At 26.5% G+C, this 13,295-nt stretch overlaps 4 protein-coding genes across 11 annotated transcripts; 2 read left to right on the top strand and 2 right to left on the bottom strand.

Moving 5' to 3' along the window:
• Nucleotides 1–713: 713 nt before the first annotated feature.
• Nucleotides 714–2,686, bottom strand: LOC122523986. 5 transcript variants are annotated; one of them, XM_043646000.1, is made up of 5 exons: nucleotides 2,506–2,686; nucleotides 2,214–2,313; nucleotides 2,021–2,099; nucleotides 1,680–1,872; nucleotides 714–1,539 (listed from the first exon to the last, which is right to left on the bottom strand). In XM_043646000.1, exons 2-5 carry the CDS (start codon nucleotides 2,280–2,282, stop codon nucleotides 1,335–1,337), a joined length of 546 nt encoding a protein of 181 aa, XP_043501935.1. In that variant the 5' UTR covers nucleotides 2,283–2,313; nucleotides 2,506–2,686; the 3' UTR covers nucleotides 714–1,334. The 5 variants fall into 5 exon arrangements, with proteins under 5 accessions (XP_043501935.1, XP_043501936.1, XP_043501937.1 ...); XM_043646001.1 differs by lacking the exon at nucleotides 2,506–2,686 and adding an exon at nucleotides 2,382–2,469; XM_043646002.1 differs by lacking the exon at nucleotides 2,506–2,686 and having other exon boundaries at nucleotides 2,021–2,145; nucleotides 2,214–2,305.
• A 215-nt stretch (nucleotides 2,687–2,901) lies between these two features.
• On the top strand, nucleotides 2,902–6,450 carry LOC122523983 (dynein intermediate chain 2, ciliary). Of its 3 annotated transcripts, none has more exons than XM_043645993.1 (15): nucleotides 2,902–3,146; nucleotides 3,248–3,357; nucleotides 3,439–3,552; nucleotides 3,626–3,827; nucleotides 3,923–3,997; nucleotides 4,114–4,244; nucleotides 4,305–4,388; nucleotides 4,464–4,650; nucleotides 4,717–4,878; nucleotides 4,948–5,091; nucleotides 5,174–5,280; nucleotides 5,342–5,519; nucleotides 5,608–5,839; nucleotides 5,904–6,137; nucleotides 6,218–6,450. In XM_043645993.1, exons 2-15 carry the CDS (start codon nucleotides 3,301–3,303, stop codon nucleotides 6,390–6,392), a joined length of 2,082 nt encoding a protein of 693 aa, XP_043501928.1. In that variant the 5' UTR covers nucleotides 2,902–3,146; nucleotides 3,248–3,300; the 3' UTR covers nucleotides 6,393–6,450. The 3 variants fall into 3 exon arrangements, with proteins under 3 accessions (XP_043501928.1, XP_043501930.1, XP_043501929.1); XM_043645995.1 differs by having other exon boundaries at nucleotides 2,952–3,146; nucleotides 3,926–3,997; XM_043645994.1 differs by having other exon boundaries at nucleotides 2,952–3,156.
• Nucleotides 6,451–6,795: 345 nt separating this feature from the next.
• Nucleotides 6,796–9,597, bottom strand: LOC122523984 (fukutin-related protein). Its single transcript, XM_043645997.1, has 3 exons — nucleotides 8,740–9,597; nucleotides 8,390–8,647; nucleotides 6,796–8,008 (listed from the first exon to the last, which is right to left on the bottom strand). The coding sequence occupies exons 1-3, from the start codon at nucleotides 9,202–9,204 to the stop codon at nucleotides 7,238–7,240; spliced, it is 1,494 nt and encodes a 497-aa protein (XP_043501932.1). The 5' UTR covers nucleotides 9,205–9,597; the 3' UTR covers nucleotides 6,796–7,237.
• Nucleotides 9,598–9,710: 113 nt separating this feature from the next.
• On the top strand, nucleotides 9,711–12,294 carry LOC122523985 (N(G),N(G)-dimethylarginine dimethylaminohydrolase 1). 2 transcript variants are annotated; one of them, XM_043645998.1, is made up of 6 exons: nucleotides 9,711–10,100; nucleotides 10,443–10,545; nucleotides 10,667–10,764; nucleotides 11,078–11,134; nucleotides 11,627–11,722; nucleotides 11,823–12,294. In XM_043645998.1, exons 1-6 carry the CDS (start codon nucleotides 9,843–9,845, stop codon nucleotides 12,075–12,077), a joined length of 867 nt encoding a protein of 288 aa, XP_043501933.1. In that variant the 5' UTR covers nucleotides 9,711–9,842; the 3' UTR covers nucleotides 12,078–12,294. The 2 variants fall into 2 exon arrangements, with proteins under 2 accessions (XP_043501933.1, XP_043501934.1); XM_043645999.1 differs by lacking the exon at nucleotides 11,078–11,134 and having other exon boundaries at nucleotides 9,714–10,100.
• The last annotated feature ends 1,001 nt before the right edge of the window (nucleotides 12,295–13,295 follow it).

The raw sequence follows: 13,295 nt of genomic DNA, 5'->3' as shown, positions 1-13,295 counted from the left end.
TTTAGTACATATCCACTAAATATATTATTTAAAGTAAAAGTGCGCGCGCGCGCGCGCACACACACACACAGAGGTAAGCTTATTATTTTATTAATGATTTAAATTAACTATTATATTCCATTAAAAGATTATTATTTACTAATTAAATAATATTATTAGTTTTGTTTGCAACAAGATTAATATTTTATCATTAAACAGCAAATTTCTTATTATAATATGCAAATATCGTTAAACGACATTATTATAGAAGAAATAAAAGTATCCACACATTGAATATAAATTTGTATCAAATAATCAGATAAGCTTTTGCATTATAAATATTTTGATACAAAATCATGGACTTTCAGTAATATAATTATATTTAGATCACAGCTATGTGGTGACAAATAATATTTAACAAAGTAGCGAAGTACGAATTTATTATGTTTTGAAAAATTTTGTTATACGTAATTTATTATTCATCTGGTATAGAATAGTAAGATTAATATTAATAATGATTATAATAATAATGTAGTAGTAGGTATTGTAGTAGTAGTAGGTAGTACTAGTAGTAGTAGCAGTAATAATAATAATAATAATAATAAATTATTATTAATAATAAAAGTATCGTAAATGAGAAATTTTAGTATAATAATACTTGTTTAATGTAAATAGTTTTAATATATTCATTCTATATAAACAAAAATGCTAGGTATAATTGTATTGTATCTACATTATTTAATGATGATTGTTTATTGCTACCCTTACAAAATTAATAGGAAAAAATTATTGACAAGTAATACATGAAAAATACTTAAAACAAAAGGAAATAAAAAATAGAATACTACAGTATAAAAAGATAAGACTGAGAGGTATCCTAAACATTAGATCCTGTGTAATTAATATTTATGTAAATATCATGTATCATAAATGTTAAATAAATATTTTTGATTTTTATAATTTAATAAATTTTCAATAAGAATAATGTTTTCGTCACAATGCAAACACATAGGATTAATTTTTTATTATAATACGTTGCATCTTGGACCTTACTTTATATATAGTTCGTTTTATTTAAATATTGTTGCATAATTTAAAATAAAGCATAAATAACTATTGAAACACGCAACAACAACAAATAAAGAAAGGTAGCATATATATCCTTTATTAATATTAGCATTTTTTACTAGAAACACATAAAAATATTCAACTTTGTTTACTTTCTTAAAAAATATTTGAAAATATATAATGCATACTAGTTATTCAGCTGATATTATGTTATAGACCATTCAAATGTCAATATAATTTTTATAAATAATTTTGTATTGTTTTCACTAAATACGACTCGTTTTACATTATAATATTTGACAATGGCAAGCAAAGCATCCAGAAGGTACGTAAGTCCACGTAAATGCATGAGATGGTTGAGTTGGATCTAAATTCAAAGAATCTTCGCTTTCTTCACTTAAATCCTCGATACTAAATGTATCAGTAAGCTCTCGTTTATGTTTCAAAGATTCTTTTCCTTTTGATAATGAGAAAAGAGTAGTTTCATCATCGCTAACAAAAAATACATTAAATTTTTTTTTATTACAGTAGCAGCAATTAATTTTATTTTAATTAAAATTCGCAGAATGAATCTATATATTCCTTATTATGATTTATTACGATATATTATTATTTATAATTAGTTAATTTACCTTTCACTTCCACTATGCCAATATTCAACTAAAGGAAGATTTTCTTTATTTTTAGATGGTATAGGCAACCTTTCTATCGATATTAATCCGCTACTATTATTACTACATACGTTTATTTTGGACGTTTCATGTTTTGGTAATTTCATATAATCTGAATTATGTTGTATTCGTTTTGCTTGTTCAATTCGTGCTTCTATAAAAAGAAATTAATATCATTATATGAAATCTTGAATTTAAAATTAATATTTATTATGAGCGAATAGTTAAATAAAACTAAACAAGATGCACTAAAAATTGATTTGTAAATATAAATTTGAATTAATTAATGATAAATCACGTACCAAGTTTCTTTTGCCATTGTTTTGTAGAATTTCTTTGAGATGTTTGCATCAGATTACTGTTACAACTACTATCGCTTCCCTACAAAGATACACCCAACTGTGCATTAATTAAATATATCTGTAAACTGATATTAATTTTAACAAATAATTTTTCTTCGAATAACATATATTTAGATTAAAATTGTACGCTTACCAAAAATAGTTTTTCATCTTCATTGTGAGTAATTATTTTAGGGTCGCTATCAATTCCACTATCCTCCATGACAAGATAATATCTTTTGCTTTTAACTCATCTACAATACATAAAATATAATATTTTATATTTTTCTGTTTTTTAAATAGCTACAATTTGTGTGTATACCATTAATATAATTTTTAATTATTTAACACAACAGACATTTTAATGTGAAACACTTAAAACAAAGATGTATGAATAAACAAGTAAATAATATGATATTTATATATATTATTATTATGATACGTACATGTGTGTGAATATCATATATTTATAATATTTATTATACACTATGACAATTCATTCATTCACATTCCACACAAGAATCTAGTTACAACTTGTTGAAATGCTTATATTATCTTGGGATAGTCCAGTATTGATTTTCTTTTAACCAATAACCAAAAATACAGATATAAATCTTATCATCTTTATTTTTTAGAAACATTTTGTATAAATTCCATAAGAATATACTTATTGTATTAAGTATATTAGATATACGAATATATCTTAATATACACACATAATACAGTTAATTTTATGCTATGAAATTAAAATTAGTAACCAGATTTAGCCGATTTTATTTATATCCTTTATCAAGCATATTTTTAGGAAATTTTATTTGGAATATATATAAATATAAATTTGTTTGTTAATTTTAATAATTGTTTATGTCAAACTCATGTATATCTTTTTTAGAAAAAACTTTAGAAATTCCATTAGAAGTGGCAAGAAATAAATGGCAATAGTAACCATAATAATGCCAATGTGTATCCTTGGCAACCATGAATAAAATTCTTTTCCATACATGAACAACAAAATGTGCACAGCTGAGAGAAAGCCTAATAAAATATTTAAGTTTCTATCGTCAAAATACTTGGATCTAATAACAATGTAACATATAGTGAATATATAATTAATTATTATTATATTATTTAATATATTTCTTTATATTAATATTACAAAATAATACTTCATTCTTAAATTTTATCTAGATAAGGATTAAATTTGTCATAACTTTATTTAATAACATATAACACATAACGTAATGGCTTCTACATTACCCAAAAGACAAGGCTCTAAAGTCTCAGAAATAATGAAAGATGTATGTTATTAAAAACTTCGATAAAGTATTTTTATATATAAATTAACAATTAATAATTAATAATATTCACAAACATTTTAGTATGTGAGTTTGAAGAGTCGTATGTCAGGTGTGAGCTTAGCTGGTGGAGATACGGATTGGATGCGAGGGAAAGTTGGTCTTAAACCGGATGATCAATTACAATTAACAGAGACAGTACATAGAATTCGTCTGTATTATTAAGTACTATCTAGAAGGTGCAAATATTTTATACTAATGTTAATTTCAGGAACTTCAGGAAGAAATTGCTCGAGTACTTACAGTACAAAACACACGTATTCCTGACTCACTAGTTGAATGGTCTTGGAAATTAAGAGAATTTATTAGACTACCTGATCCTCCTAATGTAATAACTCTCATGAGCGTACCTGGTACTATACTACGTAAAGACTCGGAGGAAGCTAAGGTGCAAATAGCTGGTGGTATTGTTGGTAAACCATTACATAATAATTTGTATAAATATAAAAAATGATTATCGGATATATTATTAAAAATACGCATTTATTTTATATTATATTTTTTATAGCAGAAAGTCATGATGATGGATTGACTTTTGATACCAGGCAGGATGATAATATACTGGATAAATATGCAGATGAAGGTGTGTTTCAGAATAATTCATCATAAATTTGAAAGTAAATGTTTTGTTTTTTATATTAAGCATCTTCCAACTATTTTCAATAATATTTTAAATAAAACAATTATAATACATTTTAGAATACGAAGGAGAATATGAATACGAAGCGGAAGTAGATGAAAATAAGTACCAAAGAGAGAAACATAAAAAAATACCTAATCAATTCAATTTTTGCGAGAGAGCAGCGTTAACATATGAAAATCCTATGAGAGTAAGTTTATTAAAGATAGCAATATTTTATGGACAAGTAAGCTATTCATTTTTTTTATAGGATATGAGTACGCAAACTTTACCACCACCCACAGCATTGTTTAATACGCACGTCTTCCAATGGACTATTTTTGACGAATATCAGGTGCATAAATAATAATAATGAGGATTCTCAAAATATTCTTGGACAGTATTTATAATTAAATATTTAATTATACAGGAAGATTACATGCAACAGCAACGTGAAAGAGAAAGAGAAAGAAGATTGCCAGTTACACAGGTACGAAGAGAGGATATGAAAAAAAAAGAACAAATGGAAAACATTGAAATGTATGATAGAATGCTTAAAGCAGCTAAAACGTTAGAAAGAATGGTGAATCAAAATATATTTGATGAAATTGCGCAGGGTAAGTCTAGTTATATAATTTTAAATTTACTAAATTTAATGTTTTATTTACTGATAATGTTTGTAGACTATAGGTATTGGGATGATCCAAGCGATGAATTTAAAGATGGTGAAGGGTCTTTATTACCATTATGGAAATTTCATTATGAACCAACAAAAAAACATGATATCACAGATGTATGCTTTAACGAAAGATATTATGATCTATTTGCAGTATCATATGGAGCATGTCAGTAATTAATGTATAATAATATTTTATATATTTGTAATAATATTATAAATTTTTACTGTATTACAGTGACATTTAATAGTCCTATAAAGGATGGCTCAGTATGTTTATTTAGTTTGAAAAATCCATCGTACCCAGAATGGATTTGTCCAACAGAATCTCCAGTAATGTGTTTAGATTTTAGCATTCAACATCCTCATTTATTAGTCATTGGTAAATTTTATGAAGTATATCAATATTTTATAAAATATTAATACATGATTTAATTTATTATTTATTAATCTTTTTAATAAAGGTATGAAAGATGGTTCAGTAGCTGTATATAATATTATGTTACCACCAACAGGCCCACAGTACAAAAGTAATGATGTTACACAAAAACATGGAGGCATCGTATGGGAGGTATGTTGCACAAATTTATAAAAATATTAATTATATTCATTGATTATAATATCTATTAAAGGTTCGTTGGGCACCTGATACACAAGAAGGAAATTTAGCATTTTATAGTGTTAGTATCGATGGTAAAATAAATTTTTGGGTTCTTCATCAAAAGGAACTCGGATTAACAACTATTATGACATTGTTTCTTGACCAACCACCAATACCAGGTCCTGATGGTACAATGATAACACTCAAAGGTATATTATATTGATGATATGAAGTTTTATTATAATTAGTTTTATCTAAAAATATTTATAAATCATTATATATAACTATTATTTGTAGGGTGTGGAACCTGTTTAGCTTTTTATCCATCTGATGAGCATATATTTTTAGTTGGAACTGAAGAGGGTACTATGTATAAATGTAATACAGCATACAGCAGCATTTATATGCAAATATATAATGAAGCACATAATATGCCAGTGTATCGTATAGTCTTCAATAAATATAATTCGAAGATATTTGCAAGTTGTTCGGGAGATTGGAGAATTAAAATATGGGAAGATGAAAGACCGTAAGTTTTAAATATAAAATAAACAAAATTGTGGATACAAATTTATAAATATTTAATTATACAGAGATCCACTTTTCATGTTTGACCTCGGAGTTCCAATTGGAGATGTCCAATGGGCACCTTACAGTTCAACTGTCTTGGCTTGTGTATCGAATGACGGAAAAGTTACTGTTTTTGATTTGAACGTGAACAAATACAGACCAATTTGTAGCCAAGCGATTGTTAGTAAAAGAAAATACAAATTAACAAGGCTTGCTTTTAATAATAAGCTACCTTTCATCATAGTTGGCGATGACAAGTAATTAATATTTAAAAATACAAGAACATAATCTTATTAAATATTTGTGAAAGACTTTAATGAAATTTTTTTATTAATAGGGGCACCATAAGTGCATTAAAACTATCACCAAATCTTAGAGTGAAAGTAAAACCAACGAAAAAGCAAATCGATTTAACAGATACTGAATTAGAATGTATGAAATTAGAAAAATTATTAAGTTTTATACGAGAACCACCTATATTAACGCCACCAAAAGATGTTAAATTAGAATGAGGATATTAATATTTGCAATATTTGTTGAAGTTTGAAAAAATATATACAGTATCATATTTACAGAAGAAGTTTGTTATTTGCAATATATATTTGTAAGTAATAGTCAAAGGTATCGTAAAAACATATTATTGCATTAATTATTAAATGTTGTAACTTTATTTCATTTTTTGTTGAAAGCTATCCACAGAAAAACAAAGAATAATATTATATAAATCCTTTAAAAAATATTAAGGAAAATAAGCATAAGTTATAAATAAATAATTATAAATACATAAAATAATATTTTTTATAATATATCATTGACAATGTATAAGGAAATATCATGTATTCAAAAAGAAAGACTGATTTCAAATGTCGATGGGATTATTAGACTGTGGATATCTTTTAAATGCAGATATAAATATTTGGCACCAAATGTATGTACTTTTTTATTATCTTAACTTCTAAGCAGAAATAATGCAATGTTAATGGCTATTGCTCATTTTCAATTCACACATGCTGACTTACAATATAACTACTTATTGATTATTATTTGATCATTATATGGAATCATAAATCAAAGTTCTTATCAACTAAAATTGTGTCACCTAAATATTTTGTACTTATTGTTAATGATTATATTTTCAATAATACAAAAAGTAAATACAAAGCGTGCAAATAATAGTATAATTAGTTATTTAATATCAATTCCCTGTTATAATAAATGGAAATATTATAACTTTTATAACAGATCTTGTAAAACGGTGTAAGTCGTTACTTTTTATTTAATACGAATTATTCTAGAAAAGAAATAACACCAATAGCATTTAATGGAATGCGAATAACAATAATAAAAATAATGAAATTTAATTAAAAATGATCTTATTTGGAAGCTTTGGATTTTCTACGACTCCTTTAAAATATTTAAGCTCTAAAAAATCTCTAATATTGTTTGGGCATGGAACTTGTCTACCCGCAAATTCAATGTTTGACATCGGATGAAGAAATTGTTCAGGAAAATCTTCATTTTTCATAAACCATGCGTCTTTAACCATAGATCCATTTTTAGTATAGAATGGAAGTAAGTTAACGTGTAAATTATTAATTTTGGAATATTGTACTTTAAAAAATTCTCCCTCTGTAGCTTTTTCCCAAACAAAACCGTGATTATCTACAACAGGTTTAACTTTAGCTTTAACTAACCATGGAGATCTTTCTAAATCAAATCTATTTATTCCTATTTGTACTTCATGATCCCATGGTAGAATATCTCCATTTTTCATTGCACCTAACAATGATGTTCCTTCTAACCAGAAACGAATACCGACTTCATCTAATTGATCAAAAACGTGATGAGCAACTTTCCTCAATCCAGCAAGACAACAAGGAGGTGTATACCGATTCTGATAAATATATGATGGTATACCATTTATCACTGATCCAAAACATCTTGAAGTTTCTTTCGAGCATCCGTACCATTCAATTAAATTTGAAGCCCTTATTACTTTTTTCATTCCTAACTGTTTAAACATTAATTGTTCACGACTTTGATGTAATTGTTCCAGCTTCCGTTGAGTTTGTTGATTTCTATATAACAGCTTTCTTTCGTTAAACTGATGATCTTTTAGAATATGAATCTATCAATGTAAAAAACTATCAAATGTTACTCTTGTCATATTATTAATATAAACCAAATTCTAATATAAATACATATTATATAAAATAAAAACAAATTAAATTTATATATATAATGTATAAACAATAAATTAACACTTACCACTTTAAATAATAAAATTATTCACGTTAAAATCTAAAACTTTGATGATATAAACACACACGTAAAAACAAATCAAACATTAAAAAAAAATATCACAAACGATTTATTACTCTTATTAGAGTAGATAAAAAATATAAATAATAAAAAATAGATAAATCAATGGATAATTAAAAATAAATCCATAATCACGAACATACGCTTAAAATATATACCTTATTTTACATTAAAGAAATTAATTTACCTTTGCACCAATAGCTGCAGTTTGTATGTACAATGCATCTGGAAAAGGCAATAGAAATGGATCGGAGAGTTTTCTTAATGTTTTAACTTCTAACATCGTTGCATGTTTTCCAACTACGAAATCACATTCCACGTCAGAAGAATGGATGAATTGTAAGCTCCATTCTTTAATCTTCAAGTTCACGGAAAGACAAGATAAAGTAACTTTACCTACAGGTACAGATACTATCCCATATTTTGACATTTGTGCAATGGTATTCTATACATGAAAAATATAAATAAAAGAAAATATATGTATATATATTAATAATTATATAGTCTTCTTTATGCAATATAAAATGAATTAATTACCTGTAGAATTTGTTTGTTGGATATTCGACTAGCATCAGGTAAAAATAATACAAACTTAGTGCGTATGTAAAACATAGGATTTCTTTCCTCATAGGTTTTGTTGAAATCGGTATGCAAAGTGATGAGTTTAACATTCTGCAATGTTTCATTTTCAAAATGCAATTCCAAAGGTGGATACGGCAGCTCATCGCATACAATTAAAATTGGTATGGTAGGGAAAGAATTCAATACGGACTCCACAGTGGACACCACGTCATTTTCAAAACTTTCAAATTGACGTATAATTATAGTTACAAGACGAGATAAACGGCGATGCAATTTTTGTGGTGGATCATTAGTAGCAGCACCGGGTGTCAATAATCCCAACGTGTTTTGTGCTGCGAATAACCTCCATATTCTGTGCCAAATAATTACATTTCCCAATAACGCAAACACGAGCAATGTTCTTACGAAGCTAAGGCGCATTCTTATTGTACAAAATAATGTCACATTGTATATTGTATTTTAAACAAACACTCAAGTTTTCACATTATCAATATCTTTTGTAATTCCTTTAAAAAATTTCATTTCTTCGTATATTTGTATACCTCCATTATTTAGGGTTACCTTAAAGGATCGTTGTTCTAAAACGTCACTTTTCAATAATGATTACCAACATATAAACTATAAAAATCCCTTTTTATTTGGAACTCAAAGTTTGACGTGAAAGTTATTCCTTTTTTATTAAGAAAACAGTAATTAAGTGGTCCAGTTCTTGAAACCATTGTTATGTTAATTACACTGTTATATTTGATTTGCAAAAAGTTAAATTAGGAATGCAAAACCTATATATGGTTGCTTGTTTTATTTGTACGAACCTAACTTCTACAGTAAACAAGGAATTACCTAACTAACTTCACACTTTAAAACGAACAAATTATAATATTTAGATGTTGGTAACATTGATCGTATTAATATAGTGTTGTTTTTACGTGAAACGTCAAATTGGTGTGTTCTCGTTGGAATAATTATAAAAAACCGTAATCAGCGGAGTGATCAAATAATTGAGAAATCACTTAGACAAATTGTTTAGACATAATAGAAAACTAAAGTTTACTATAATCATGCCATTACATAGATATACTCATGCCATTTTATGTAGAATCCCTCTTTCATTGCGAACTAGAGGGGAGGTCACGCTTGACGAGGCTAGAAAGCAACATTTAGCATTAGCACAATTATTACGTGAACTTGATATTGACGTCGTTGAAATGCCACCTGACGAAAATGCACCTCTTTGCGTTTTCGTCGAGGATATTGCCGTTGTTTGTAATGGTATTGCTCTAATCGCTCGGCCAACCGAATCATCTCGTCTAAAAGAGGTATCGACCTTGTTATCGAATTAACTTCTCATTTGACGAATACATTTTTAAAACCACTTAACTCGCGCCTTGCTCTCAATTCCCATCTGACTTAATTTAAAGTCATTTTATTTATGCATATATATATATATACATACATGTATTCTAGGAAGCAATGTTTCAATAATTTAAACTAGAAATTTGATTTATATTCACACCTAAATGAAAATATATATATTATATATTTTATATGTAATAGATTTTTCATTTATAGAGAGATAAATAGATTTATATATATTATATATAATATATATGTATTTTATTAATATTAAAATTTATAATAAATTCATGTTTTTATTTCAGATCGATACTATTAGAGCCGTTTTAAAAAAAGAATTAGAAATACCTTTAATAGAAATAGCAGATAAGAATGCTCGTTTAGATGGAGGAGATGTTTTGTTTACAGGTAATAGTTAATAAGAGCTTATGCATGATACTATTTTACTAATATATATACATATATAAAACATGATTTATATATTCAAGAAATTATACTTATAAAATATATAAATTGTTTTTTGTTTTAGGCCGTGAATTTTTTGTTGGCTTGTCACATTTTACAAATGAAGCGGGTGCTCGCGCAGTTGCTGCAGCATTTCCTGAATATCCTTGTGTACCCATAAAGGTTTGTTAATTGAATCATTTTTTTTCTATAAGAACATTTGAATATTTGAGAATGCTTGTTATTAATAATCTTTTAAGAATAAAAGAAATGAATAATTGTTTCAGAAAATTGATAATAATCTATGTATACTATTAATACTCGACAATGTACACGTTCATTTAAATTATTATACATTCGTAATATAATTTAGAATTAATTTACAGCACATTATCTTATTATAAAATATGCAGTTACATATCATGGAATCAGAATGTGTCAATATTTGTAGACAAAAATCATACTCATACAACATATTTTTCATTATTCATTTAAGGTGGGTGATGGTGGCGAAGAGGTGATAGTGGAGAGTCTTACCTCAGCCCCTCTTCAGGTTTGGGTGTACTAGTTTGACTCTCTTATATGCATATTACATTGAAAAAAAAGTATTTCACAAATTAGAGAAATGATCGCACGTTTTATAAACAAAAAAAAAGCAACAGACATTTTTATTTATTAAATATTCTGCATACAAATGCAATGCAGAATATTTAAGCGATGCTTTAAAATCAAAACTGATAATGCAAGTTATCTAGCTTAGCATATTCGTGCACATGGAGTTCATAGCAAAGTTACTCACTCACCTTAGCACGCATTCCATTTTTTATCGACCTTAGTATTTTATTTTTTTTTTGCAGAAAATAATATTATCGCTCATTGATGCATAAATGCTTGAATCTTTGTAAATGATAACATTTATCAATGAATAGTAGCTATGATAAACACATGTACAGTTTTTTTCCTTTGTATACACTAATACACGAAGTATAAGTAATTAGTTTGCAAATGTAATTATGAATAATACCTCTTTCTTTGATTTTTTAAGGTTGCAGAATCAAAACGTTTGAAATCGTTAGTTTCCATGGCTGGACCTGATGTTATTTGCGTTGGTGCTGGCAAAGAATGTCAGGAGGTACTAAAGGTAAATTACATTTATATATTTAACAATTGTTTTATCGTTTTTTAGCAGTTTCATCAAATTAATTAATTTATCTTATAAATATTTTTTATTGTTCGTATAGAGGATTGAACGAGAAGCAACGTACAGTTACCAGACATTAACTGTACCTGAAGATGCTGCTGCGAACGTTCTGTACGTCAATGGTACTCTCATTCATCGATCAGAGGATGAAATTCCTCAGTCAAGTAAGGTTTTTATGGAGAAAGTAGAATTTCCGACTAGATCGTTACCTATGTCCGAATTAGCAAAGGTCAGTTCTGGTTTATCATCTTGTTGTTTGTTAGTACGCAGACCCAGACATATTCGCAGTATTTAAAAAACAAAAAACCAAACACAGAAAGAAAGAAAAAAAAATAACATGAATAACAAGACATATAATCTCAGTGAAATAGCCAGTACTTCAAACAAGTAAAAGAAGCTTTCTTTATGGGGCTGAGCACGTATTAATTTAATCAAAGAAAGTTGATCTATCACTATAGCTTTTTATATCATTTTGATATCTGGAAGTATAAATTAAAAAATTACATGAAAAAGTAAGAAAGAAAAAAAATAATAATGAACATAATATATTTTAAGTTTTAAATATAAAGACAGAGCTAATATATACTTGATGCGTTTAAATTAAAAAATAAAAAAAAAATACTAGTTTATATTGCCGATAGAATTATTTTGTATAATTTTTTTATTGTTTTTTGCTCTTGCCATTGAGATATATAATTTCTATTTTTCAATTTTATTTACAGTATTTATACCATCGTGTAAAATCTTGTTATATTGTAGCCGATACCATGACATCTACTCATTGTTATCATAATTTTATTATTCATTTCGTATTTGTATATTTTTTGTTTTTGTTTTACAAAATAGTTAGAATTCATTAAATGTTTCATTTTGCATTTAAATGATGCAAAGGACAGTATTTGTGGTAAAGATAAATATTGCACAATATTTTTTATTATTATGCATAAGGGGTTAGAATAAAGAGACTCTTTTTTAAAAATATTATTACGATAATCGAGCAAAATCAAACTTTTGCATTTGATATGAACTAGTATTTTACATTTAGGCATTTTGCAAGAATATTTAAGACGTTTTTAAGACGAACGTGAGATTCTTTTTTTTTTTATATATATAATAATATTCTGACTCCCATAAATGCATTTACAACTAGTCGTTAAAACGTGTTCACAAATTATGCAATCAGAAAATTTATATATACTTAGTAATAAAAAATATCTATGATATTATCAGGTAGATTTATATACATGTCTTTTTTAAAAAGAGACATACAAAGAGATGCGGTATATACATTATTATTGTGTAGTTATGGTATCTGAAAGTAAATTTTTGGGAGAAATCTATTAAAAAATATTTCAAATACTTTCCAAATTATTTCTTTAGCTGTTTTCACATATATAGATAAGAGTATATTATATATATATATATATAAATTAATAAATTTGGCCGGTTAGTTCTCTAATTCAGTATCTATATTATATTTACAAAAGAAACGTATTATACAGTAGTACCGATG

Source organism: Polistes fuscatus, unplaced genomic scaffold (assembly GCF_010416935.1).
Source record: "Polistes fuscatus isolate 324 unplaced genomic scaffold, CU_Pfus_HIC Scaffold7, whole genome shotgun sequence".
In the NCBI taxonomy this organism is placed as follows: domain Eukaryota; kingdom Metazoa; phylum Arthropoda; class Insecta; order Hymenoptera; family Vespidae; genus Polistes; species Polistes fuscatus.
This window is presented reverse-complemented; position numbering and strand designations above follow the sequence as displayed.

Coding starts and splice junctions, on each gene's coding strand:
- LOC122523986 (XM_043646000.1), bottom strand. CDS start 2,282: ATGGAGGATAGTGGAATTGATAGCGACCCTAAAATAATTACTCACAAT. Junction 2,100..2,213: donor AAGATGAAAAACTATTTTTG/GTAAGCGTACAA, acceptor GTATCTTTGTAG/GGAAGCGATAGTAGTTGTAA. Junction 1,540..1,679: donor TGGCATAGTGGAAGTGAAAG/GTAAATTAACTA, acceptor ATTTTTTGTTAG/CGATGATGAAACTACTCTTT.
- LOC122523983 (XM_043645993.1), top strand. CDS start 3,301: ATGGCTTCTACATTACCCAAAAGACAAGGCTCTAAAGTCTCAGAAATA. Junction 3,358..3,438: donor TCTCAGAAATAATGAAAGAT/GTATGTTATTAA, acceptor CAAACATTTTAG/TATGTGAGTTTGAAGAGTCG. Junction 3,553..3,625: donor AATTACAATTAACAGAGACA/GTACATAGAATT, acceptor TGTTAATTTCAG/GAACTTCAGGAAGAAATTGC.
- LOC122523984 (XM_043645997.1), bottom strand. CDS start 9,204: ATGCGCCTTAGCTTCGTAAGAACATTGCTCGTGTTTGCGTTATTGGGA. Junction 8,648..8,739: donor CCAACAAACAAATTCTACAG/GTAATTAATTCA, acceptor TTTCATGTATAG/AATACCATTGCACAAATGTC. Junction 8,009..8,389: donor CTGCAGCTATTGGTGCAAAG/GTAAATTAATTT, acceptor TTACATTGATAG/ATTCATATTCTAAAAGATCA.
- LOC122523985 (XM_043645998.1), top strand. CDS start 9,843: ATGCCATTACATAGATATACTCATGCCATTTTATGTAGAATCCCTCTT. Junction 10,546..10,666: donor AGGAGATGTTTTGTTTACAG/GTAATAGTTAAT, acceptor TTTTTGTTTTAG/GCCGTGAATTTTTTGTTGGC. Junction 11,723..11,822: donor AATGTCAGGAGGTACTAAAG/GTAAATTACATT, acceptor TTGTTCGTATAG/AGGATTGAACGAGAAGCAAC.